General features: G+C 51.1%; 2 protein-coding genes across 3 annotated transcripts in view; one reads left to right on the top strand and one right to left on the bottom strand.

Moving 5' to 3' along the window:
* The window catches only part of LOC130255591 (zinc finger protein 883-like), a 72,691-nt gene that overhangs the window by 40,248 nt on the left and 4,911 nt on the right, over positions 1–27,532 (bottom strand). The window contains exon 3 of the mRNA XM_056496475.1: positions 18,565–19,054. Within this exon, the coding sequence (XP_056352450.1) occupies positions 18,565–19,054 (490 nt within the window). The remainder of the gene's footprint in view (positions 1–18,564; positions 19,055–27,532) is intronic.
* On the top strand, positions 850–2,285 carry LOC130255444 (class I histocompatibility antigen, F10 alpha chain-like). 2 transcript variants are annotated; one of them, XM_056496130.1, is made up of 5 exons: positions 850–1,024; positions 1,117–1,221; positions 1,320–1,355; positions 1,475–1,506; positions 2,033–2,285. In XM_056496130.1, the coding sequence occupies exons 1-4, from the start codon at positions 853–855 to the stop codon at positions 1,498–1,500; spliced, it is 339 nt and encodes a 112-aa protein (XP_056352105.1). In that variant the 5' UTR covers positions 850–852; the 3' UTR covers positions 1,501–1,506; positions 2,033–2,285. The 2 variants fall into 2 exon arrangements, with proteins under 2 accessions (XP_056352105.1, XP_056352106.1); XM_056496131.1 differs by having other exon boundaries at positions 2,036–2,285.

Genomic DNA, 27,532 nt, shown 5'->3' on the forward strand with positions numbered 1-27,532 from the left:
ACCAAAACTTTGTGTGTCTGGACATTCCTAAATTCCTTTCCCCTAGGATTTTGGGACTCTAGGGGTGCCCAAATCCCGTTTATTCAGGATTTTTAGTTAGTGAGAGTTCCCACAATCCTGTTTATCATTGATTCCAGGGTCTGGGAGTGTCCAAAATCCCCTGTACAGAAGATTTGGGGAAATGTGAGTTTCCAAATCCGTTTTGGTTTTTTTTTTTTTTGAGGATTTTGCTGCTCTACGAAAACCCAAACCCAGGGACTCAAAATCTGGGGACGTAGGCATTCCCAAATTTCTTTTTTTCCAAGGAGTTTGGGGCGCTGGGCAGGTGGGAGCTCAGGTGTGCCCAGAAATGTGTCCCCAGGTACACGAGATCTCAGCGGTGCCCATGGCGAGGGCTCGCCCGATGCCAGGAACCCCCCAAAGCCGCTCTGTCCCTGCCCCCGGCAGCCGCACAGGGGACAGAAAATGGAACCGAGGGTTCCTGGCTGGGGATAAGGACCGGGAGAGATCCCTCAGCAAAGAGAGATCCCTCAGCAAACTCTGGCACGGCCCCCACAGAGCCGGCCCGGGCACGGCCAGGGAATTCAGCACCGAGCAAATCCCAGCGGGACAAGGAGAGGGGAGAGAAAACTCTGCGAGTCCTTCCCGCAGCCAGCGGGGATCGCCCGGAATGGGGTCAGCGGGGCTCGGCCCCCCGGGGGTCCCTGGGGATCATCCAACACCGATCCTCCTATGGGGGATGGAGCTGGAGCAGAGCACGAAGCTCTTCCCACACTCGGGGCACTCACAGGGCTTCCCTTAGAATTCCTCCTGGAATGTAGGAAGTGTCTTCCGGCCACAAAATTCATATGGATGAAGGGGGATGAAATCCGGGATCAGGAGACGGAGTGGGGCGGGGTCGTTCCCAACAGCGACGGCACCTTCCACACCTGGGCCAGGATCGAGGCGCGGCCGGAGGAGCGGGAGCAGTACCGGTGCCGGGTGGAGCATCCCGGAATGTCGGAGCCCGGGATCTTCGCTTGGGGTGAAGCTGGGAATGTGGAATGTGGGAATTGGGGATTTGGGTTTCCCAAATTGAGATTCCACTCCCCCTCCTCACCATCCCATGTTTCCCAGAGCCGACATCTGGCGGGAATTTCACTGTGGTGGTCGCCGTGTCCATCGCTGCCATCATCATCCTCACTGCCCTCATTGGATTCGTCGTCTGGAGGCGCCAATCCGGTAACACACGGGATGGGGGTTGGGAAGGGGCACGGATCCACCCAGCAGCGTTCTGGGAACCCTGTGCCACCAACGCTGATTCCACTGTTTTTCCACAGGGAGGGGGGACAGGAATAAATATAGCATGGCAGCTGGTGAGTACCAGTGGCAGATCCAGCTCTGGATCTCCACCGTGTGGATCCCAGGATGGATCCTGGGGTTAATCCTGGTGTGTGATCCGTGCTGGAAACTCATGGATCTTCTCTTTTTGAAGGAAATGATGTGGGGAAAAAGGCTTGAATAGAGGTACAGAGCGGGATCAGGGTGGGATTCCAGAGGGGGATTGGGGCAGAATGGACAGATTAGGATCAGGGAGGGATTCCAGATTAGAGCAGGACCAGATGGAATTGTGGCATGGGATCGGGGCTGGATTCTGGAGCAGGATCAGTTGGGATGGATGGATGGATGGATGGATGGATTGATGATGGATGATGGTTGGATGATGGATGCTGGATGCATGATTGATGGATTATGGATGGATGGATGCATGATGGATGAGTGGACGGGGCAGGATTGGTGTTGGATGGATGAGGCAGGATCAGGGTGGAATTCCAGAGCAGGATTTGTTGGGCTGCATGGAGCAGGATTGCAGCAGGATTGGGGCAGGATCAGGTTGGAATACCAGAGCAGAAATGGGTGGGATGGATGGAGCAGGAGTGGGCAGGATCAGGTGGGATCTGGAGCAGCTCCCGCTCTCCATGGGCTCCACCCAGGTCCATCATGTGGGATGGGGACAGGGACAGGATGACACCGTGACTCTCTCTCATCCCAGCAGCAATCACTGCCTGAGCGATCCATGGAGTTTGATCTGGCCCATCCCTCTTCCTGGGAAAGCTGAGAGCTGCCAGCAGAACTCACCCCACTTCTCCCACCCACCCACAGCTCCTGCTAACAGATCAATTTCGCATTTTCCAGTGTTTTAAAGCCAAGAACCACAAATATTCCCGATGCTTTAGTTCTGATGTGCAATTATCCTGCTTTGGGAAATAAATCCTGCTTGGGGCATTAAATCCGGGTTCACTCTTCCAGTGGCTGGCAGTTCTTCTCTGGGAGCCAGGAATGGGGGTGGGGACGCTGGGCACGGGAATGGGGAAACTGTGAGCAGGGATGGGGGCACCAGGATGGCATGGGGACAGCAGGGACAGAGATGGGAACAGCAGGAATGGAAATAGGGACAACAGGAGTACGATGCGGACACCAGGAGCAGCATGGGGACAAAAGAACTGGAATGGGGACTTGCCAGCCACGCCTGACTCTACGCCCCAGGATTCATTTCCCGCTCTGCATCCCATGTCCGAGGTGCTCCCAGGAGGGTTCGGCTGCATCCCGCTCCGGGCGGCAGCACCGGGGCCGGGCTTGTCCCCGCTCTGCCCAATCAGCTCGCGGGAACGAGGAGTGACGGCAGAATCAGCCAATGGCAGCGAGGGGCGGGCTGCGCACCCGGCAGCAGCCTCGGCCCGCGCTCTCAGGGCCCCCGGGCTGTGTGAGGGGAAAGCCGGAGATGAGGAACAGCCTGGAACGGGCCCGGGCCCGAGGCGGGATTGGCCTGGAAACACAAACAAAGTTCTCCGCAGCTCCCGGCACGCCTTTCCCAGCCCTGCGTGTTCGCTGGCTCCGGCTCAGCGGGAAGCCCTTGAGCCTCACTTCTCCTACTCCCTAAGATGGAGCATCAGTGCATGGCTTTGATTTCCCCCCAAACGGGAAAACGGCCCCAAAACCCTCTGGATTAGTGGATTAGGAACAAGCCGGCCCTGCCCAAATGCCCCGACTGCCTAAGCCACGTCTGACAATAGTAGAAGGGAGGGGGGAAAGAGGACTGTGGGAGGATATATTGCAATAACATCATTAAACATCCACAAAACTTATCTTGAACATACACACACTGTTCATTCTTTAGTTGTGGGGGCCAACCATTGCATTACTGATCTATAGCCATCCTCTCCTTTCCTGTTCCTAATTCATTTGGCTCAAACGATCACTTTTTTGTTTTATTCTGATAATTCACTCGTAGTTTTCAAAATTGAGTTTTATCATACTAGCATCTGTTCAGGTGGTTGGGGACAGTGGGAATAGAAAAATCTAAGATTTTCTTTTAGCCCACTTCTTCACAATGGACAAAAGGGGATCACAGAGCGCTGCTATGGCCGTCTAACATGCTGATGGGGTTACTGCCCATAGCAGGTGTATTTTACCTGTTAAACACCAATGGAATGGAAGTGTGGTATGGCCTTTTTGCCCCCACCTTACCATGCCTACGGGGCTGCTGCCCACAGCAGGGCTGTACAATCTTCTCAGTGGTGAGCACAGGGGCCAACCCAGCCTTGCCCTCTATTTCTTGTCTGACTCCACTTGTTGGTTCCTAAGGAAACCACCCCAGCACCTCTTATGGTTCCCTGTGTACTTCCCCTCAAGAGATGTTTGTAATTTCCATCCATTAAAACAGGACAATTACATTAAGAACTGATATGGTTCAAACCCCTTCCCAAAGTGTTGTTAAAACAATCTTTGAGCCGGCTGGTGGAAGCTTCTCCCTCTTTTTGGACATCTTCCTATTTCTTTGGTTATCTCTCAGTCTCTGCTTGAGAGCCAATTTCATCCCCCCCACTCTGGGTATTATAGTTTATTCTTCAGGGGTTTTTTTTGGGCCTTTAATTCTGTTGCCATGAGTCCACTCCTGGTTCCTCTTCGGTTTTGGGATTATTCTCAGTGCCCTCACTCCCTGTCCTTTGTAGCCGTTTCTGGATCAGGCCTGGCTGCCACCTGCAGCCCCTTGCTCAGCTGCTGAATGAGCTGCACTCAGCAAGGTGTCGTGCATGGGGAAAAGATGAGAGTTGCTGCAGCACATCAGAGGAGGAACAGCATTTGTTTGTGGTCATGGCCCACCAGGGAACCACGAAAATGTTTCCCATTCCCATCCTCTGTACATTTGGACCAGAATATGAACAAATTTCTTATTTCCTTTGTTATCTGTTTCACCGCTTTAGAGTTATCACCTATTTGCAAACAGCAGTTTGAGTCATTTAATTTTCCACAAACTTCTCCTCCTTCTGTTGAAAGATAATCTGATTCCATCCCATGGTGAAATGTCTTGTTCTTCCTTTCCCTGGATTGGTCGGCAGGAAAGTCAGGAGCTGGTGCTCTCGAATTGATTATTATTTCAAGGACTGATTATACGTTCTTTAGTAAAATACAATAACAATAACAATAACAATAACAATAACAATAACAATAACAATAACAATAACAATAACAATAACAATAACAATATTATGAGCTGGTGCTCTCGAATTGATTATTATTTCAAGGACTGATAATACGTTCTATAGTACATAATATTATTATTAATAATAATAATAACAGCATTAATAATAATAGCAACAGTAGTAATAGTATCATGAATATAAATCATAGTAGTAATAATTATAATAATATTTAGTTTTTTAACCTAATTATGCCACTCAAATTATGGGTGAATTTTCTGTCTCCTGATATGTATTTCTTAGGGTTCCCGGGGACTGGTCCAGGGTGTTGTAGGATTTGTTGGGATTTGTTGTGGTGTTTGTTCATCTTTTCCACATTTTTGGGAGCTCCTTCCATCCAGGGCTGCATCAATTGACCAGTTTTATCTAATTAAATCAATTACTTGGGTTCCCAACTGATTTCTCTGGACTAGCAAAAACACCCCAGTGCTCTAATACACCCTATATAACCTAGACAGTGACAGCACATGTTGGAGTGGGGAGAGGGATGATTCCCCCCCAGTTTTTTTAGTAAAGTTTTCACAACATTCTCTGTTTGCTGTTTCCCTTTGCAGCTTAACCAGTTTCTGTTGCAGTCAGGTATCCTCACTCTGGGCTCTGCCTTTAGCTGTGCAAATTCCATCTGTGCAGGCAGGCAGAGCTTGGGGTGAGGGCCAGAGGGAATCAGCCCAATTCCCCCGCCAGGCAAGGAGACCCTGGTGGCTTGCCCACACTTTGCCCCAGCAGTGTTAATTTGCATTTCTAAAGCTCCTCTCCTGGCTGTCTGGAACCCTGCTTCTCTTGTAGAGCAGCCATTGGATGATTCATATGTGGCTGCCCCACAATCTGCTTTTTTTTTTTCTTATTAACAATACTCTATTAACTTTTTATCTGTTCAAGTGTCACCTTTAAGGCTCTTCCAGCTTTGCAAAATCCATCCTAAATGTGGACATTGAAAAACCCATACCGAAATTTTGCCATCACTAAGAACTGCACAGATATATACAGAAAAAATCCCAATGCAAATGGTCAAACCGTTCACGTGGGAGGAACAGGTGGGATTGTGCAGGAGAAGGAGGAATAGGAGGAGGAAGATGAATGTGAGGATGGGTAGGGACACAGGAGGAGGAGGAACAGAAACAGGAAGGAGCACAAAGTTCCATCCCTCCCTGTACCTGCAGCCTCTGCCCAAGCCCAGGAGCGTTGTCCCCATCACATGCAGCAGGTGACCAGAGAGGGGGATCCAGGATTTTCACAGGGGTCAATCTTGGTGTTTCTGAGCTTTATTGGGCTAAATGTTGGTGTTTTTTGTTTTTTCTTCTAGGTGCAGAATTTTTGTATTCTGGAGGGGGTTTTGGCCAAATCTTGTTTTTTGGTGGGTTTTTCATCTGTGTTGTGATTTTTGGAGAATTTTTGGGCTGAATCTTGGTGTTTGGGATGTTCTTATACATGCAAGATGCCCAATGTCTTCCTGAGTTGCACTTGGGCGAGGAGGAACCCCCAGCCCAAGGCCCTCTCCTCTTGTTTTTTTTCTTCCAAACCAGGAGTTTTCATTCCCAAGGCGTGCGCAGATGGAGGAAGAGGAAAAGCCCTGGAGATTCCTCCCAAGGAGGGGCTGCAACCCAGCCCAGGGAGCTGCAATGAGGTGGAAAGACCCTCCCTGAGCCGGGAAGGCAGCTGGAGATGCAGGCAGAGCTCAGAGCTGGTGGAGAAGCCTCATGGAGGGGAGAAGCCCCACAAGTGCTTGGAATGTGGGAAGGGTTTCAGCTGGAGCTGCCATCTGATCCAGCACCAGAGGATCCACACTGGGGAGAAGCCCTATGAGTGTGGGAAATGTGGGAAGGGATTCAGAGACAGCCACTACCTGATGTAGCACCAGGTGATCCACACTGGAGAACAGCCTGCTTGGAATGTGGGCAGAGCTTTGGGCTGAGCTCTCAACTGAGGAGCCACCAGCGCATCCACACCGGGGAGAGGCCCTTCGAGTGTCCTGAGTGTGGGAAGAGCTTCTCACACAGCTCTCACTTGACCCGACACCAACGGAGCCATCACTAAGGGAAGCCCTTTGAGCTCTTCCCCGAGTGTGGGAAGAGCTTCGTGCTCTGCTCCAGCTCCATCCCCCATGGGAGGATCGGTGTTGGATGATCCCCAGTGACCCCTGTTGAGCAGAGCCCTGGTGATCCGTGGTCCTGGTGATCCCCGTTGGGTGGGGGAAGGTGTTGGAGAGATTTCTCTCCCTTCTCCTTGTCCTGCTGTGATTTGGTTGGTAATAAATTCCCTTCCTGTGTCCAGGCTGGGTTTGTTGTTCCCGTTCGGTGCTCGGGACGGGATCTCTCCTGTCCCTTCTCTCAACTCCCGGGCCTCTCCTCAGCCAATCAGACAATGCGATGGAGAAGATTCAGCCAATCAGGGAGAGCAGCAGTGATGACTCCCCGGTTGCCGGGCAGACCCGCAGCACCCAGTGTTCCCCACCTGGACCCCGCCCTCCCCGCGCAACCACGATCCCCCCGCGGGGTCCCCCCAAGTCCCTCCCCAGTCCCGCCCCACAATAAACGGGACCGGGGCGCACTGGGAAGCTTTATTGGGAACACTGGGAGCAGCTGGGCGGGGGCAGAGTGACAGCAGGGCTGGGGGTACACACAATCCCCCCCCCAAATCAGCACGGGGACACAACGGGGGGTCCTGGCCGGGCCTGCGGCCACGGGGAGGGGCTGCAGCCACTGCTGGATCAGGAGCTCTGTGGGCAGAGAAAAGGGGGTGACACTGGGTTGGTGGCCCCAGGGGGAGCGCACACGCTCCCGGCTTCTCCGTCACCTTCTTGCATAGATTCCGAGCTCCAGCGCCAGGAAGACGAAGCCAAACATGAAGACCCCGATCCCGGTCAGCACTTTGCTGCACCCGGCGTCCGGCGGCAACATCATTGGGTTCCGCAGGGTCTGGATCCTCCAGATCCCTTCACAGACAGCCCAAGCCCCTCTAAGCACCTCTCCAATCTCCACCAACCCACCGAGGACCCCCTGAAACCTCCTCCCATTCTTGTACCAGCCTCCCCGGGACCCACCAAAGCCTTTCCTGTCCCTCTCAGGATCCCACAGTCCCCTCCCAGTTGCCCCCCACAACCCCAGGACTCCCAAACCCTCTCCCAGTCCCTTCCCAGCCTCTCCGTGACTCAAGACTCCTTCCAGTCTCTTCCTAGCAGAAGCAACCTCATTCCAACCCTGCTTTCCAATCCCTGATCTTTTTCCAGCCCCTCCAAGCTCGCTCAAATCCCACTCTGTTACACCCAGCACCCCCAAACTCCCTCCCAGTGCCCATCAGGACCGACTGAACCCCATCACACCCTCCTCAGCATCCTTCAAACCCCTTGTCAGTCATTCTAAACTCTGAAACCCCTCTCCCAGTTTAAACCAGGTTCTCTCAAACTTGCTCCTACTTACTCCCAGGACATCCCAGTCCCTCTCCCTGCCCCCCCAGTACCTCCACACTGCCCTTGCACTGCAGGGTCCAGGCTGTGCCCCAGTGCAGGCTCAGGGGGGTGCTCCAGGCTGACGTGCTCCACCTGGCAGCCGGAGGTGACCCCCACACCTGGGGAGGGTTTCCAGCAGCACCAGGAGCTTGAAAGAATCCAGTCCCCACTGGGGACCAGGTCGGTGGCCACTACATGCCCTGAGAGTTCCTGCTGGCCCTGGAACCACCTCAGCTGGATCTGGGCAGGGTAGAAATCCATCACAGAGCAGAGCAGGCAGCCAGGGCTGGGCTGGGAGCTCGAGGGCCACAGTGAGATGGACACACTGGGGGACACTGGGAGAGAGTGAGGATACACTGGGATCAGCTGAGGGGAACTGGGAGTGATGGGAGAGGGGTGTGGCACTGAGAGGGACTGGGCATGAAACTGGAGAGAGTGGGAGAACACTGGGAGGGAGTGGATTGGATCAGGGTACTGGGAGAGGGGATGTCAGTCTGGGATTGGACTGAAAGGGACTTGGGAGGGACTGGAGGGGCACTGGGGGAGAGGGTGGAGGTCTGGGAGTGGAGTTAGAAGGACTGGGAGTGGATTGGGAGTGGAATGGCTGTGGACTGAGAGATATTAGGAGAGACTGGTGAGACTGAAAGGACTGTGAGGACACTGGGAGGGCCTGGGGAGGCTCTGAGGAGGCCGAGATGCACAGGTGGGGGAGCACTGGGAGAGACTGGGATGGACTGGGGTGTCGCTGTGGGGGCGGATGTGACACATGAAAGGATGCACTGCATTTCAGAAGGGTAAAATCTGTTTACTAGAACAGCATGCTGTCTTTCATACACTCTACAAAGTTTACATTTTATTCATTGGTTACAGTAGATCAACACAAAGTTCATTGGTGTAAAACCATCTCCACCTCTGTTTCTCACAAAACTTTTCTCAAAATACTTTTCCCAGCTGCAGGTTTATTTCTTCTTGCTTATTTTATTCTTCTCTTCTCAGTCTCCATACCAATGGCCAAACTACTTTCAGAAGTAAACCTTATTAATTACCTTTCTCTGGCTCACAGACCAGCTGTAATCCCCTTCCATAATCCAACCCCCCCCCCCCCCGCCCCCTTTTTTTTATTTAAACCAAGAGTGCAGCTACTAAGGATTTTGCAGGGCACTTGCAGAAATCCAAGCAGACAGCTGGGAGACAAAGCAATACCTCAACTATCAAGGAAACCATTTAATTATTCTCATCTTCAAAATTAAAATATTCCCATAAACTGACTCATTGCAATCTGGTAAATCCATACAATACATACTCTCAGAATCCCAGCATCCATAACTTTGCATTATCAATAAAAATTACATTAAGAAGACACATAGAAAATGAACTTTCAAATAGAGTTACAGACTTCACAATCCCTTGATGACACATTTGTGGCAGAATGACACCTTCACTCTTAGTTCAATAAATTTTCTTCCACATAGAGTTACATTTTGTGGCCAAAAGACCAAGTCATCTGTCCAGTCACCAATTAGAGCTAAGCAGCATCCACTTTACAACTGACTGCTGTTATCATAATGCAAGCAAACCTAGTTGCTTAAAGTGTGGGCTTTCAGCTACTAATTCAACACCCTTATACAAAAGCAATACCTTTCCCCTAGGTACATTGAGTTCCTGTCTTTTGGGGTAGTAAATGCTGTGTGAAAGGAAATGGTGTGAGACACATCACTCAGTCCTGCCAACCTCTCTGTGGAGGAGAACAAAACCCAAAGTAAAGGTAACATCCACCAATTTAAATTTGTGTTTTCAGCCTGAGTCAGATGTCCCCCTTTACTTGCCCTGAGTGATCACCTTCCCACGGTGTTCTTTCAGAGTCCACACTTCAATCCACCTGATGGTCGGTGTCTCCCACACGTTCTGCTTTGGCTGTGGAATCATCCATCCTGCTCCTTCTGGTGTGCTCCAAGTACGGCTTAACACAGCGAGCAGCAACCCAACGAGGGCCATCCTCTGCCAAAACACAAGCATACCCTCTCCCCCATGTTATTAATTGCACTGGGCCAGCCCATATTCCAGTAATGAAATCCTTAACCCATACCTTAACATCCTTATGAAAATTCGGCTGTTTAGAATTTAAAGAAGAAAAATCATGAAATATAGGATACATCTGTGAATCAGGCAAAGGACACAAGAAGTTTAAGACATAAACAGCTTTGTCCAATCTCATGTGAGGTGCTTCCCCTTTACATTCCCCCATTTTTGCTTTTGAATTTGGCACTTCACCATGAGCATTTTCAATAATTGCTTGGCCTGCCAGGGTATGGGTGATACTCATAGAGTGTTCAATCCCACAGACATGAAAAAATATTTGCAATTTCTGTGAAATAATATGCTGGACCATTATTCATTTTTATATGCAAGGGAACACCTAAAATAGAAAAAGCATGACAAAAATGATGAATAGCATCTTGAGCTGTTTCACCTGCAAATGCTGATGCAACTATAGCATGAGAAAAAGTATCAACCATAGTATGAATATACTTTAAATGAGCAAATTCAGGCATTCTTGTAACATCAGTTTGCCATTCTTGCAAAGGGAGTAGACCCCTGGGATTAGTACCGTAATATTTTGAAATATGAGTCATCTGACAATCAGGACAAGGAAAAAATGATAAATTTTTCCCCTGAAAGCTAATATCCCTGGTTAAAGTCAAAATAGGGTGAGAAAGCTAATGATATGTTATTTAGCCTGTAAAATAAAACAAAGCAGATTACAATTCATAAGGCTTTTGAAAACACCGTTCAAAGTATCATTGCTGTCCAGCTATCACAACAGTTAGAGGATCATGGCCTAAAATCTCATGACAACGTCTGCAACCTTTGATGATAATGTCTGCAAAAAGTTCATAAAGCCCTGGAGCTGTTTTCCAGGATGTGAAAGATAAAAATATCCGCTCCAAAATAAGCAATGTATCTCCCCACTCATCATTCCATTGACCCAATATTCCACATGGCACTTCATGATCTTTTAAGGTAAATAATAACACTCCAACACAAGGATCTATCCTGTTAACAGATTTACACGTCAAAGCCAGTCCAGTTTCTTCTAAAGCCTTTTCTGCTGCAGCAGTCAAATATATCTTATCAGTAAAGAAAGTAGTCCCTGATAGCAATTCAAATAAAGGTAATAGTTAATGATTAATTATCCCTAAATATGGCCTAATCCAACCTATTGCACCAACCAATTTTTATACATCAATAACAGCTTTAACTTTAGTGTCCAATTTGACAAGTTGAGACATAATCTGAGTATTGGCCATTATCAACCCCAAATATTTCCAAGGCATTTGTTTCTGTACATTCTCTGGGACAATAATTAAACCAATAGTTCCCAAAATTGTGACAGCACATTGCTCAAGAGCTGACAATTGTTGTTCATCTTCAGATGCCAAGAAGATATCATCCATGCAATGATTTCCTAGGTTCAGCATGATTTAAAGAGGGCACAGTAAAAGCAAGTTTTCTTTCTCTTGTTCAGTCAATGGAATAATAAAAAGACAATATTTTATTTCAATGATAACTATTTTCCATCTCTGTAGAATCATAGTGGATGTTAGGAGACCTGCTTGCAAAGCTCCCATTTTGGCCATCACAGCATTTATCTGCCATAAACTCTGCAAAAATCTCCATTTCCCTGACTTCCTTTTATCACAAAACCTAGGGTATTCCATGGGCTGAGGAATTCTTCAATATACTCAGCTTGCAGCTGTTCTGCTACTAAATTTTTGCAGGGCAGTAAGCTTTTCAATAGGGAGGGCCCAGGCAGGCTTATCTGTAAACCATGCCAAGGTCACAACCATCATTCAGGATCCTACAGCACAGTGGCCCTTGCTAAAAGCCCACAGTGATTTCTACACCCCATTGAGATAAACAATCTTGTCCCCATAAATTATACAGAGCATTGGTAACACAAGGCCTGATGTCAGCTTGTTGGCCCTCAGCATGTTTCACATTCATTACAACAGCAGACAGACCACCTACAGTCACATCACCCAATCCTACAACTCCAAAATCTGCTCCAGTGAGGGGCCATGACCAAGGCCAAAAAAGCAGTGAAATGACAGTCACATCTGCTCCTGTGTCAATCAAAGCTGTGATAATTATAGTCTCTGGACGATGTCCCTTGGCTGTGACAATGCACTGTTGTTCCAGATGATGTTCTATCATTTCTTAAGTCCAAAATACCAGAGATGGTCCTGCATATCCCAAAACCTCCTGTGCCACGACTCCAGTCCACTACAATTGGAACACAACTCACAAAAGGTGTCAGTTGAACAATACAGGTTCCTTTTCTATTCATTTCATATTAATCTTCAGAAAAACAGCACAATAAAAGAATATATTTTGTCTGGCTGACATTTAGAACGGAACATTTAGCCAGCTATAACAATAGGGTCACTAACCAATACCATGGCATAAATTTGTTCCAAATAATCAGAATTAATAACACCTAAATGGACATTAATACCCTGAATAGTACTACCAGATCTTCCTACTAAAAGGGCACCTAAATTCTCCCCTATGGGACCATAACCTTACATATTAGATTTGTCAAAATAGTCACTCTGTCTGCAATGAATATATCAACTCCTACAGAGCCTCACAATTCAGTGAACTGCCTGGGTTTATCTTAGGCTTTACTTTTTGTTCATAATTATCTGGGCGCTGTGCCAAGACCAAAGGATCTCACTTGGTCTGTAAATCCGAATTAGTAAGATTTCTCTAAAGCCTTTCACTCAGCTGTCTCCAGGTGTTCTGAAATACACTATATTGTACAAGTTAAAACAAAACTATAGCAAAATACATGATGAAATTATCTTATTAAAGCTGCCAGATAAAAAGCAAGCAAACAAAATAACACAGTATCATCTGGCTATGCTGTGGAATTCCATGTACCAATTACAGCTAAGCTTTAAATAACTGTGGGAGATAAAATTCAAAGTTACAGAACCTAGATAACTGCTCTGCAGTCTGGGCACGAAAATTAATTGATCTTCTACTAGCATCCGAGTAAAACATCTCAATAAATATTTTTACGTATATAAGTCTCTAAATCATAACCTAACAAAAAACTCAGTATCAAGTTAGTGCAATTCTATATGGTGAATTTTATCAACATTTCTGTTAAAAGCTAAATCTTGCCATGTCACATACACACAGGTAGCTCTAAATCACTCTAGTCAGTCCTACTAAAATCACAAATCACTAAAAGGACAAGGTTGACTTTAACAAACGTATTTCAATGCGTCTCTCAGACAGTCTGGGAACAGTGCAGCTCAGCTCCAGCACTCAGAGCTGCTCGGCTGCTCTGCAGCGAGCGCCGGGGGAGAAGGAGGGGGAGGGAGGGGGTGAGGAGGAGGGATTGCACCGCGCCGAGGAAGCCGAGCGGGACAGGGCTCGGGGAGGCAAAAGAGCTCTGAGGAGCCGGGGAGGCCTCCCAGCCCAGGGAACCAACACAGTTCTGTGGGGTTTTTTTGGTTGGTTGGCTGGTTGGATTTTTCCTTTTTTTTTTTTTTTTTCTTTTTTTTTCCTTCGTCCAGCAAATACCAGAAGCCCGAACTTTTTTAGCTGTACAGACATCTTGTTTTCTGTCAGATTGTGAACAGTCTTTCTCATTACAGTCTTATCTCTCATTATTCAAAAGCAGAGGAAAAATAAACTATTTGGGCTGAAGCTGCAACGGTGTCCTTGGTTCTCAGGCTAGAAAAGGATTGTTTTGTCTAATGAAACTGTGGAAGAGAACTTGATATGATGTTCAGACGAAGGCAGTGCAGAACTTGAAAAATAGGAAAGCTAAAACTTAAGGCATCAAAGGCAGGGATGAGTGTTGGAGACAGAGGCAAAGAACACATGAAACAAAGGCAAAGAATGCATGAAACACCTGTACTGTGTCTCTGTCCCTGTTTGTGAAGTGACCACCCACTTCCTGGAAGGGGATGATTTTCTTTCCACATTGCTTTTCCCATTAATGTGTTTGAAAACACTCTTTTTATTGTGTCCCCCCTCTTTTTATTTCTGGCTGCCTACGTCTCAAGTTGAGCTTTCAGCGTAACAGATTTCTCCCTACAGTGGCAAGAAGCAACTGTGTATTCTTCTCCTGACCTGGATTCCACAGGGCACACAGCTTCCTTTTCCCTTCTCTTTCCCAGAGAAGTTACCTGTTCAGGCAAGCCAGCCTTGTGCCTCACCTCCTTGGCTTCCAGCATCTGGGAATCGCTGGCTCCTGTGCCCTTAGGAGGTGACGTTTCTGTGGAGAGTTAGGGACAGGCGTGCGGAAGACACCGGGCTGTACGGTTAGATAGAACCGCCCCCCCTCACAGTCAGACCCTCTGCTCCGGACCTGAGCTCACAGCCGGACGTGAGCTAGAGGAAATGACACTGACTGCCCAAGCTATAAAGACCCTTGCAACCCCTCAATAAACGCCATTTGCTGTCCACCACATTGGTGTCCTGGAGCTGATGGACCGAGTGGCTCTGGGTTAGGGCCGCCGTGCCGGACTTGAACCAGGTCGTCACACAACATGTTTCAAAAGGGACCAGCACTGATGGACCCCAGCACCTTTAAAAACATTTTCCCTGGGACCTTGCAGCCTGAAGTCTGCTCTCCTCATGGCCCGAGCGGAGGTTTTGCTGGCCCTTTTCCTCTTGTCAGAGGTGTGAACCTCGATGGATCTGTTGTGGCTGTGGCCGGGATGGGCGCCAATCCCCACTTGGCTCAGGGCGCGGGGGGCTCTGGGGGCTGAGCTGGTGAGTCCTGGGCTGTGGGGGCTCCCCCCTTTCTGTGAGGAGGCTCCCTGGGGAGGAAAAAGGCTCTGCCATGAGCCACGAGGCCTGGCCTACGTTTGCCTGCTGCTCAATGGAGGGAAAGAAAGAGGAAGATTTCATCAGGGCTCAACGGGAAATGACCTTTTGGTGCTTCTGGTTCTTCTCCCAGCTTTGCCAGCAGAGCAAGGTCTGTGCCCCTGCCACCCGCTGGCCCTCGGAATGCACCCATTGTTTCCCTTCAGGAGACGCCAGGCGCCGCTTGAGCTCGAAAGGTCAGCGGCTGTTTCACTGTTGCGTTTCTCGGCTTGTTAAAGCCCGTCCCAGCCCTCCGGTGCTGGAAGACACAAAATTCCCATGCCGAAGGAAGGTATGGAGAGCTTGAAGAAGGCTGAAGGGAGCACTCGGATGACCCCTTTTGCCAAGAGATTTCTTCAGCTGAGGCTGCTGATAAGGACCAGAGTTTACAGCCCACAATAGGTTTGTGCTTCTTTTATTTTTGGGGTCCTGCGTGGGACGTGGTCACTGGGTGCTGCACAGGCTCCGGCGAGGCATCAAAAACGCCCATCCCACACCCAAGGGTGCCGGAAGATCTGCTCCAGCTCTGTCCTGTCCGCGGGGTGCTTGGACAAGCACCAGCGGGCAGTTCGCACTCTGGGGAGAGAAGCCAGGAAGCGCCGGTCACGGGCAGCAGGCTCCTGCCCGGCTGCCGCCCCGGCGCCCGCAGCACCAGAGCCCCTGTGCCCCGAGCGGGACGCGGCGCGGCGGGACACGGCCATCCCCCTCAGCCACGCGTGCCGCGCCCGGCCCGTCGGCACGGGCCGCCTCCTGCGGCCGGCCCTTGAGGGCACAGCGCCGTCCCGCCGAGCTGCGTGAAGGCCAGCCCGGCTGCCGTGCGCCGCCACCTGCCACCGCTGCCTTCCTGGGGCCGGACACCGACCGGGAGAGACCTGGCGCCTGAAGAAGAGCTGCCCCGACACGATGGCGCGGTCGTCCCAGAAGGGGAGGCTCCCGCAGACCATTTCGTACAGCAGCACGCCCAGGGACCAGACGGTGGCCGAATGGCCGTGGTAGCAGCCGAGGCCGATCCGCTCGGGTGGGCTGTACACGCGTGTTCCTGGGGGAGACGGGCGGCGCTGTCCGGGCGCAGCCGCTGCCTTGCAGAGCCCGGCGCCGGCTCCTGGCTGAGGCAGGGGCTGCGCCGGCGGCTCCCGCTGCCCCCGGAGCCACCCCACGTCCCCCGGGCAACTGGCCAAAGGCAAGACACCGTTCTGCAAGGCAAAGAAAGCCAGCGGAGCAGCCCACGGCCTTGCGGGCCAGGCAGACCGAGGGGCCGGATCCCGGTTTTTGCAGCCCCCTGTCTGTCGGCGGGGCCGGCTGCCGGCTGCCCTTCGGCACGGGGCAGATGCCGCGCCCCACGAGCCGGCAGCCGGCTGGAGGCCGCAGCCCCGAGGCAGGAGGGAATGGGGCCGTGCAGTGCCTGGCGCTGGGAGCAGGGCCCGGGCTGGGGGCTCACCGGCAAATCGTGGGAAGGCGCGCTCCTGAAGGAAGGTGCCGCAGCCGAAGTCGAGGAGCTTCAGCTCGCCGCTCTCCGGCTCCACGAGGGGGTTCTCCGGCTTGATGTCGCGGTGCAGGACGCCGCAGGCGCTGCAGTGCCACACGGCCTCCAGCACCTGGCGGAAAAGCCAGCGCGCCACCTCCTCGCTCAGGAACCGTGCTCCAGCAGGAGCTGCAGGAGATCCCGAGATGCCTCCGGGCGCTCCATGACCAGCAGGAAGCTGTCTGGCAGCTCAAACCAGTCGAGGAGCTGGATGATGGAGCGGCAGCCAGAGCCCACCTTCTCCATGAGCACGATCTCCATGGGAACACGGGTGCCGTCGGGCTGTGAGGAGGAGACAATGCCTGCAGCGGGCCTGATGCTGCCCTGTGGCTGCTGCCCTGCCCCTGCCTGGGATGCCCCAGCGCCCCTCCGGGCAGCCTCCCTGCTGCTTGGGCTTCCTGCCCGGCCCCAGGGGATGCTCGGCAGGTGCCCCCTGCCCGGCCCCACCACCGGTCCGTGGCATCGCCAGGCCCGCCATGCCCCGGCTCGCTGCTGAGCCCGCGCCCGCTCAGGAGCAGCTGCAAAGCACACAGCGCTTTTTGAAGCCTCTGAAGCCTTTGGCATCAGAGGCACTGGAGGCGCCCAGGGACTAGGCTGCTCTCAGGGGCTCTGGCCTGGCCTGGGGATGCCCCTCAAGAGCCCCGGAGCAGCCTCACACAGCTCCTGGCCAGATCTCACCTGCTGTTAGAGAGGCCTTCGTGCTGCTCGAGGGCTGTCTTGGGCCAGCTTCCTGAAGATGGAGGAACCCTCTTGGTGTCTAGAGGGTCGGCTCCACCAGCATGCTGGGGCTGTTGCCAGCTGGCACAACTGGCACAGCGTCCTGGCTGCTGTGGGCCAGCAACAGCCGGCTCCAGCACACTTGCTGCTCCCCCAGCTGCTCCTGACAAGGCTCCTCTGCACCAGGCTGGGCTCCCATTTGGACTTCTGGGCTTTCCCTGGCCACATCGATGGTCAGGCTTATGCCCGTGAGTCCAAGGGAGCTGGGAGACCTTTCCACGGGCTCTGCACCTTCCGCAGCCTGACAGGTCTCACTGAGCCTCTGCCAGGGATGGAGGCTGTCAGAGATAGCAGAGGCTCCTGGCAGGATGGAGGCTCTCTGACAGCCTGAGGCCCCTGCATGGATGGCGGCTCTCCGCTGCTGTGCCATCCTTGCAGGGTTGAGGCTCTCCCTGGGGTGGAGCGAGGCCTCTCCAAGGGATGGGGGCTTCCGTGGAGCCGGACGAGCCACAGCGGGGCAGGTGGCCCCGCTTCACCAGCTCCTACAGTTCCCTCCACAACTCCTGCCACATCCCAGAGCAGCCGCATCAGATCCTGCAGCTCCTGGGCCACGGCCACCAAGGGGCCGCAGCTGCAGGGGCTGCCCAGGGGGCTGGCGGGAGCACGTGGCCGCTTGCCAGGGCCCGCCCGAGGCCTGCAGGGCTCGGGAGCCACAGGGGCCCCAGGCTCCCTCCGGAGCCTCTGGGCCGCACCGCGGGGCGCCTGCTGCGCTTTGCTCTCCCTGTCTGCCGCCCCCGTGGCTTCCAGCGGCCAAGGGCCAGCAGGCAGCCACAGTGGCCAGCAGCAGGACAAGCGCAAGCGTCAGCCCGTCACCGTCACTCGTGGCTCCGGCGCGTCCCATCGCGGCTTCTCTGGCAGCTGCGGGTGCCGCCCCTCTTATAGAGCGACAGCGCACAACCCCGGTCCCGTTTATTGTGGGGCGGGACTGGGGAGGGACTTGGGGGGACCCCGCGGGGGGATCGTGGTTGCGCGGGGAGGGCGGGGTCCAGGTGGGGAACACTGGGTGCTGCGGGTCTGCCCGGCAACCGGGGAGTCATCACTGCTGCTCTCCCTGATTGGCTGAATCTTCTCCATCGCATTGTCTGATTGGCTGAGGAGAGGCCCGGGAGTTGAGAGAAGGGACAGGAGAGATCCCGTCCCGAGCACCGAACGGGAACAACAGACCCAGCCTGGGCACAGGAAGGGAATTTATTACCAACCAAAACACAGCAGGACAAGGAGAAGGGAGAGAAATCTCTCCAACACCTTCCCCCACCCAACGGGGATCACCAGGACCACGGATCACCAGGGCTCTGCCCAACGAGCCACTGGGGATCATCCAACACCGATCCTCCCATGGGGGATGGAGCTGGAGCAGAGCACGAAGCTCTTCCCACACTCGGGGAACTCACAGGGCTTCCCTTAGTGGAGCCTCCGTTGGTGTCGGGTCAAGTGACAGCTCCTAGAGAAGCTCTTCCCACACTCAGGACACTCGTAGGGCCTCTCCCCAGTGTGGATACGCCGGTGTCTGCTGAGAGTGCAGTTGTGCTTGAATCCCTTCCCGCAGTCGGGGCAGCGGAAGGGCCTCTCCTCTCTGTGAATCCGCTCATGTAGGAGGCATTCGAAGCTGGTGTGAAACCTCTTATCACACACAGGACACTCATAGGGCTTCTCCCCATTGTGGATGCGCTGGTGTCTATTCAGGCCAGACATCCACCTAAAGGTCTCCCTACATTCCAAGCAGGTGTAGGGCCGTTCCCCAGTGTGGACGACCTGGTGCTGCAGCAGATAAGAAATAGTTGTAAAGCTCTTCCCACATTTCCCACAATCATAGGGCCTCTCCCCAGTGTGGATCATCTGGTGCCGGATCAGATGCCAGCTCCAGCTGAAACCCTTCCCACATTCCAAGCATTTGTGGGGCTTCTCCCCTCCATGAGGCTTCTCCACCAGCTCTGAGCTCTGCCTGCATCTCCGGCCGCCTTCCCGGCTCAGGGAGGGTCTTTCTTCCTCGCAGTTCCCTGGGCTGGGTTTCCCTCTCCTCATGAGGGATTTCTGGGGCTTTTCCTCCTGCTCTGTCTTTGCACGCCTTGGGAATGAAAAATCCTGGTTTGGGGAAAAAAAAAAAACAAGAAGAGAGCTCCATGGACTGGGAATCCCTCCTTGCCCAAGTTCAACTCAGGAAATCTTTGGGCAACTTGCATCTGTATAAAGCTCCCAAACACTAAGATTCAGACCCAAAATCTGCCTGTCTGGGTTTGAAATGCTGGGGTCTGCTAAGAAAGGTAGGACTGTCTCTTTAAAAGGGATTACGTAAGCCCCCTCCCTCAAAATTATTATAATTTTGAATGTAAGGGGCTCAAAGGCAAAGAGACAGGAATAGGAAGAACAGTACTTTACTAGGATAATTAAAATAGAAATACAGTATTACAAAGTGCAAAGAAGAAACCCAAAACACTCACCAAGTCAGAACACAACCTGACACTCTGTCAGTCAGGGTGTTGGTAGCAGTCCCGTTAAATGGTGGCTGCAGTCCTCCTGGAGTGGCAGATGTGCTTCAGCTGAAGCAGTGATCCTGTAGAAGGATGCAGTTTTCCTCTGAAGCTCCAGTGATGATGTGGAATGGTCTGGTTTTCCTCTGGAATCCAGGGGAAAAAGGCTGCTTTGGTGTTCATCATCTCAGTTTTTATCCAGGTAGGAAAGGCTCGGCTCCTCCCCTGGCTGGAGCATTTCCCAATGGGATGATGTAATTTTATCAGTCATGCAGTGGAACTCAATGGCCCATTAGCAGATGATATATCCCTGGAGGAAGGATGGGTTGTGGAAAAGATAAATATTACTGCTGCACCTGTTTTCAACAGATGACTCATTAGCAGATAATATCTCCCACAGAGATAAGGAACACTGCCCCACCTGGATTCAACAGATGCTGATAAAATGCGGACTTTTGGTCACATCCTGTATTGAGACCTAAGAAAAGGTTTTCTTCTGAATTTTATTATTCTTTTAGGTTGTTAATAAAAGTTTCCTTTACACTCTCTAAGTTTTAAGCCTGCCTTGCTTTTGCTCCTAATCCCATCTCACAGCAGGAAATGAGTGTATGGAAATTGACAAATCAAAACCACTACACCACCTTACATCTGCTACTGACTCCATTTTAGAAACCTTTTTATATTTCTCCTGCCTCGACTCAATGGTGTGCCTTCTCTTTTTATTCCACATCCTCTGGTTTTTTCCCTACAGGTGTCACCGTAACCTGCTCCTTCCTGAGCATGCAGATTGGCCAGGAAAATCCAGAAAGCAAAAGTGGAAGCCAAGGCCGTTGCAGAATAGGGTTCCCTCCAGCCAGACACACAGCAGCCATTGCCAGGAGCTGTCACTTCCCAGCCCACGGTTTTAAGGATGCTGTGGTGGTTCCACAGCAGAAGACCCTCGGTGCTGTGCTGGAACAGGATCCTCCAGAGGAAAAGGTGGTGTTCCTATGTGCAGGGAACTCTGTGGTACCAGCAGTGGAGGAGCAGGATGAGGAAGATCTGCAGCCTTGGGATATTTCTGCAAGAGCCTTCACCCCTGGCAGAGCCTCGGTGAGAGGGAGGCAGCCCTTTGCACAGGCGTCCCTGCTCCCTCAGAGCCACGGCTGTGAGACAAACAGCCTCATCCCTGAGGATGCAGATGGGCAGGAAATGCCTGGAAGTATAAAGGGGAGCCCAGCCATGTACAAGAAGATGTTCCCAGAGGCAAGTGTCCCAGCAGGAAGTGTCCTGGAGCCACTTGTGTGCAGCCACTCAATATCCCATGCTCTGGGTCAAGGAGGTGACAAAGAGCCTGGAGGGAGCATGTCCAGGACAGCTGAACAGACTGGACAGAGGGATATTCTGGGTGCTGGGAGCACTTGGATGTGGACCAGCCAGCCCCTGCTGCCTTTTGGTGGTGCCTGAGCAGGGCTGTGACAATGCCAGGGACATCCTGCAGCGACATCTCCCCTGTCCGTCTGGGCGTGCGCTCGGTCCCAAAGCTCACCCTGATCCTGAGCTCCATGGTGAGACACACTCACCCTCCCGGATTAAACCTCATCCCAGTGCCAGACTGCTGCAGCCTCAGAGCCAATCTCAAGGCCAGGCCTAAGGCAAATGGCACATTTAGCCTTAACCCCAATTCCAGCTCTAATCTAAAGCCCAGCCCCAATTCCAGCCCCTTGCCAAATGCTCAGCCCTAAACCAAATGCCACGTTTAGCCCTAAACCCAAAGCCAACCCAATTGCAACTCTAAGCCCAGCCTCCATGGCAGTCTCAAGCCCTAAGTGCAGCTTTGGGCACCAGCCCACAGTCCAATGCCAGCTTTAGCTTGAACTCCCAAACTCAGCCCCAGTTCCTGCCCTAAGGCCAACACTATTCTTGCACCTAAGCCCTATGGCAGCCCCTGTTGCACTCCCTAGCCCAAGCCTGGCTCTAAGCTCAAGGCCACTGTGATAAATATATTACAGTGTTGGCTTTAGCAATTGTTAGAATCAATACGATGTCTTTTATAAGGTTTACTTCTGTAAAAGAAATTTTAACAAAGTAAAAAATTATCAGGACTGGGACAACTGCACTCGGTTGAAAAAGGTGAGATGGGGGAGGAACTGTGTTAAAAACTTTGAATATGTCTCTAAAACATAGCCTCATTTTTGTCCTCATTGTCCCATCTGCATCTGCCTCTCCCTTTGCCCTGGCTGAGGTACCTGGAAGGTTCAGATTTCCTGATCCACCTACTGCATGTCCCCTTTAATGTGCACCCCTCCCACGATATTAGTCTTCCTGCTTTCACTCCCTCCTCATTTTCTCAAGAATTGCGTTTGCAATGTTTTAATTACTATTGACTCAATCTCTTTTCCTGAATCCTCTTTGGTTTTGGGATTATTCTTGAAAGGAATGTTGGCTTTGTTTTTACAAATGAGCTGTGGATCTGCTGGTAGATAAGACCAGCATTGAGGGATAAAAGAAACAATGGGATGGATTCCACTGATTGATGAATGGAAAAAGACAATTGCCTTTACAAACATAGTGTAGGTTTGCTGATAAGTGAAACAGGATATTGAAAGAAGAAAAAAGCAATGGGGAAAAGCTGTGACTTCTTTAAGAATTAAGAATTAAAAGGGGGGGTTATAATTAGAAGGGAATCATGTGTGTGAGGCGTTGCGGGATGTCTGTACCTCTCAAGTATCTCAGTGAATGGAAAAGGAGATAGAGAAATACGGCCGGGAAAATAGGGTAAAAAGGAGGCTGCGTCCTCCAAAAATCTGAGAGATCACAGAGGAATGGCCCATGGCCTCTCCCTTTATTCAAATAAAGCAAAGCAGAACTCTTCTGTCTCCTTTTTGGACATAAACTTCTGGTGTTTTTGGATTAATTTTCCTGACATTCTCAGTGACCTCACTGCCTGTCCTTGTAACCTAATTCTGTAATTCCAATGATAAATGGATGTTTTTGCCCCAGCAGTGTTAATTTGCATTTCTAAAGCTCCTCCCCTGGCTAACTGGAACCCATGTTTCTCTTGCACAGCAGCCATTGCATGACTCACATATGGCCCCCACAATCTGCTTTTTAATTGACATCTTTAGTGTTAGAGAGTCAAGACATTATTTGATTCTTGCTCCTCCCCTGGCTAACTGGAACCCATGTTTCTCTTGCACAGCAGCCATTGCATGACTCACATATGGCCCCCACAATCTGCTTTTTAATTGACATCTTTAGTGTTAGAGAGTCAAGACATTATTTGATTCTTGCGAAGATGTGCAACAGAAATAATTTCTTCCACACATAGCCCGGGTGTGCAGAGAAAATCATTCCATGACACGGGAATTGCACTGGATTTTTCCGAAATTTCATACAGTCAGAATCCAATGAAATACATTGGATTGATGTTCATTCCTTCCAAATTGTGTAGATTTTAGTATCTAGTTTACTATAGGACCCGGATTTCTTTGCCTCTGATTCTGTCCTTCTGATGTTAATTTGGTCCCACTCCTGGATTTCCTTCTCAGCCTTTTCCAGACCAGGTGTCTCCAGCACTGTCCGGGGCTGTGTCTGGGGTGGGTGTTCCTTGATGTTTGCTAATGGCCGTTGATGTTTTGTTAATGGTCGTTACATTTGTGGGTGTCTTTTGGGCTACTCCCAGTTTGTTGGGATGTTAAACTCATCTCTGTTGAATGCTATAACATTCCTTAAAAAAACCCTTCGAAATTCCTTTCCTCAATGCAAAGGCAAACCAAGCTCGAGTCCAGAATTAAGATTTGGTTGGTTTTTTTTTTTTTTTTAGATTTTGTGTATTTTCCAGCAATCGAATCCCAGGCAGGCCAGTGTGTGAGTGTAATGGAGAGCCAGAGTGGAATTGTGCCGGTGTGTTCCCCAGCAGCTGTGGCAGTGCAGGCACAGAAAGCAGCGAAGCTGCAGCAGTGGCAGCAGGGATTGGCCCCAGTGGCTGGAGATGCCAAAGGAGGGTGCCCAGGCAGAGGATTTGAGCAGAGGATGTGTGGGCAGCCCCAGGGGCTTCCCCCGCTGTGGAGCCCTGGCTGCTGCTGCGTTGCCTTCAGTGCAGGCTCAGTGGGGCCTCCCATGCTGGTGCTGCAGCCGGGAAGTGCAAATCTGCGGGGCTTGAGAGCCCCTGAGCCCAGGGTGAGGGGTCCCCCCGTGCTGAGCTGTGCTGGGGCTGTTTCTGTGCTCAGGGACACTTGGGATGGGCCACGGCACTTGGCCACCAGTGGTGCTTCTCTGCACTCCTTAGGCAGAGTGTAAGTCTTGCTCTAATTCCCTTTCCTTAATCACAGCGTGTCTTGGAACTCTTTTCCCTTCTCCTGCCCTTGCAGACCCATCCATGAACACATTTTGTCCCTCAGGCCAGGGAATGTCTTCTCAATCTCTCCCAGCCTGGCTCTGGAGCTCTGTCACTTGAGTGCAGCCATGGGTTTGTTCCCAGCCCCTGTGCAGGCTGTTCAAACAGGAGGCTGGGTTAAACCCTTCCCCTGTCCTCAATTCTAAATCCTCCTCTGCCACTGAACAAGTTTCATTCTGTAATAACTGAGCACTGCTCATCCATGCAGAGGCTCTTTTGGTTATCAAAGCTTTAACTTGGTGCCAGAACTTGAACACCAGGAGATCCTCCTGCCATCAGTTTTTGTGCCTCAGGTCCCATTAAAGCTGTGGCTGCACAATTCTGCAGACAATGAGGCCACTCTGGCCACTCTGGGTTAAACATTTTATCACAAGAATCCCTTTGGAATGGCCCTGGTTAACATCCACTTTTTAAAAGCGAGATGGACTCTCCTTGTAAGTATTTAAAGGTTTAATAAAAGGCACAAAAAGAGACAAAGAATAAAGTAAAAAGTTATACCCACAGGGTACTTGGCCTCTAGACAAGAGCCTACCTAACTCAGAAAGCACTTCCTTAAATGCATCGACCTCTTGCATATTCATTGGTCTTTCATGCATTGCTCAAACACATTCCCTCCAACCTGTAAACCAACATTTTTTTCCTTCCCTGGAGGTCTGGTGTCCCATAATCCAAGAATGTGAAACATTTCTTGATTATCTTTTCTACCATTCTCGGACTTAATTACATGAACAAAAGCTTTTTACCTCACCATGTTATAGTCCAAGAAAAATATATTTATAGCTGTACTATTTATAAGTTTGGTTAATAGCAAAACTAAATGAAATTTTATTAATACAGCAAGTTTTCCAACATTATGCGTGTAGCATTACTTTTAATATTTACCAAAAGCAATAATATAATATGTACATGTTGGGGGTTGAGTGTTTTTCTATTACTGTGTCAATTTAAAGAATTTTTCCCATTATCATGCCAATGGAACTGGCCGGGTTACACCCAGGCCCTTCTAAGGACTCTAGACAAAAGGGGTAGGTGGGATCGGCTTGGAGACGGGCACTCGTGCTTCCGGGAGCTCGGAGGAGGATCCCCCGGTCTGGAGCCACGCGGTGGAACGCAGGAGAGCCAGACCCTCTGCGATCACCTGCCCTGCATCTGCCCCCTGCAGCCTCCTGCCTCTGCGGACACAGCTGAGCACCAGAACCCAAACGGTGAGCGAAGAGCTGCCCGCTCCAGCCGCTCCCACCCGAGACTGGTGTGGCCGCTGCCACCTCCTCCCACCTCTGCTCCTGCTGAGAGAGAGTGTGCCCACAGCTAAAGAAAGGACTGGAACCGAGTAATCTGTTCTGTTTTGTTGGTAATTTTAACAACTGCTGTTGTTTCTGCTTGTACGGTTAGAGATATTAGTAAAAGGGCTGTTATTCCTACCCCCTTATCTCTGCCTCAGAGTCTTTGATTCAAACAATTATAATACTTGGGGGGAGTGGAATTAAAGTCGCTATTTCAAAGGAAAACTTCTGCCTTTATCGGCAGACACCTGCCCTTCAGCCAGGACAGTACCATAACACACACACAATTCCAATTTCTTTTCTGAGTCTGGAAGAGCCATGACTGGGGCACCAAACATTTTGGTTTTATTTAATTTTCTGAAGTTATGCTGTTTCTTGAATCCATACCACAACATTGAGGCTGTCTGGGTTTAAAAACTCATACAGTGTTCTGGCTCAAACAGAGAATCCTCAATCCAGGTCCTGCAATTCCTTATTAGTTCTCAGAATTGTCTCAGCTCCATTTTATTGCTGGGTAACGTTACTTGTGAGATTCCCAGGTCCTTCTCTGGGTTAATACAGAACAAACCTTCAGTCAATACATGTGGCAAATATTTAACCTTTTCCCTTCTATATGTGGTTTTTTTTCCCCCAAGTAAGTACTGAAAGATGCTTTTTAGCCTGAGCATTCAGCCATTTCACAGAGGCTTCTTCTACTTGGCTGAAGTACTTGAGAGGTACAGACTTCTCAATGCACCCACTGCATCCTCCCCTTAATATGCACCCCACTTTTGTATAGCTAACGATATTCATGGCTCTGTTAGGTCTTTGTTCTCCTTCTGAGAGTTTATGAATTTATCAGGACGTTGGCTGAGCAGCAGTCTGTGTGGTCAATTAACAACATTTTCTGAACCCGATGGCTTCTGCGGTCACTTCCTTATGTACCCGTCCCTGGCCCTATGTCCAAGGGGATTCCCAGCATCTGTTTGTAAAGACACTTTCCTCGTCTTCCTTCCATGGGGGTCCAGGCAGAGCCGCAGCTCCCAGCGTTCCCCACCTGGACCCCACCTGCGCCCCCCCGGGCCCAGCGTCCCCCGAGGGGAATTTGGGGAGGTGGGAGGGGGCAGCGCCAAGGCCGGGCCCCCCCGCGCTGTCGTGTTGGGAGCGGCTGCAGTGGGGACCGAGTGCAGCGGGAGCGGCCGAGAGCCCAGCGCTGCCCCAGCCCGAGCTGTCCCAGCTCCATCCCTGCCCCTGCGCTGGGATGCTGTGGGTTTGGGGGGAAGAGGGAGCCGGCAGTGGGTGCTGGGTTTGGGGGTAGCAGCAGAAGGGAAGGAGAAGCAGGGTTGAAGAACAAAATGGTCAAACGATGCATGTGGGAGGAGAAGGTGGGATGTGCAGGAGGAAGAGCAATAGTAGGAGGAAGACAAATGTGGGAAGGGCAGGGACACAGGAGAAGGAGGAGCAGAAATGGGAATCAGCACAAGGTTCCACCCCTCCCTGTGTCTATAGCCTCTCCCCCAGTCCCATGTGCATTGCTTCCCACACATGCAGCAGGTTACAGGGGAGGGGGATCTCTGATTTTTACATAGGTCAATCTTGGTGTTTCTGAGTTTTATTGGCCTAAGCATTGTTGCTTTGGTTTTTTGCAGGGGCTGAATCTTTATATTTTGGAGGGGATTATGGCTAAATCTCTCTGTTTGCGGGGCTTTTTCATCTGTGTCTTGATATTTGGAGGATTTTTGGGCTGAATCTTGGTGTTTTGGGGGTTCCTACAGACACAAGAAGCCCAAGTTGAACTTGGGCAAATAAGAACCCCCAGACCAAGGCCCTCTCCTCTTGTTTTTTCCCTCAAACCAGGATTTTTCATTCCCAAGGTGTGGGTGGATGGAGAAGGAGGAAAAGCCCCGGAGATCCCTCCCAAGGAGGGGCTGCAAACCCAGCCCAGGGAGCTGCAATGAGGAGGGAAGACCCTCCCTGAGCCGGGAAGGCGGCCGGAGATCCAGGCAGAGCTCAGAGCTGGTGGAGAAGCCTCATGGAGGGGAGAAGCCCCACAAGTGCTTGGAATGTGGGAAGGGTTTCAGCTGGAGCTGCCATCTGGTCCAGCACCAGAGGATCCACACTGGGGAGAAGCCCTATGAGTGTGGGAAATGTGGGCAGAGCTTCAGGAACATCTCCCACCTGATGCAGCACCAGGTGATCCACACTTGGGAACAGCCCTACACCTGCTTGGAATGTGGGAAAAGCTTTGGGGTCAGCTCCAATCTGAGAAAAC

The sequence above is a fragment of the Oenanthe melanoleuca genome, chromosome 7 (genome assembly GCF_029582105.1).
Source record: "Oenanthe melanoleuca isolate GR-GAL-2019-014 chromosome 7, OMel1.0, whole genome shotgun sequence".
Lineage (NCBI taxonomy): Eukaryota > Metazoa > Chordata > Aves > Passeriformes > Muscicapidae > Oenanthe > Oenanthe melanoleuca.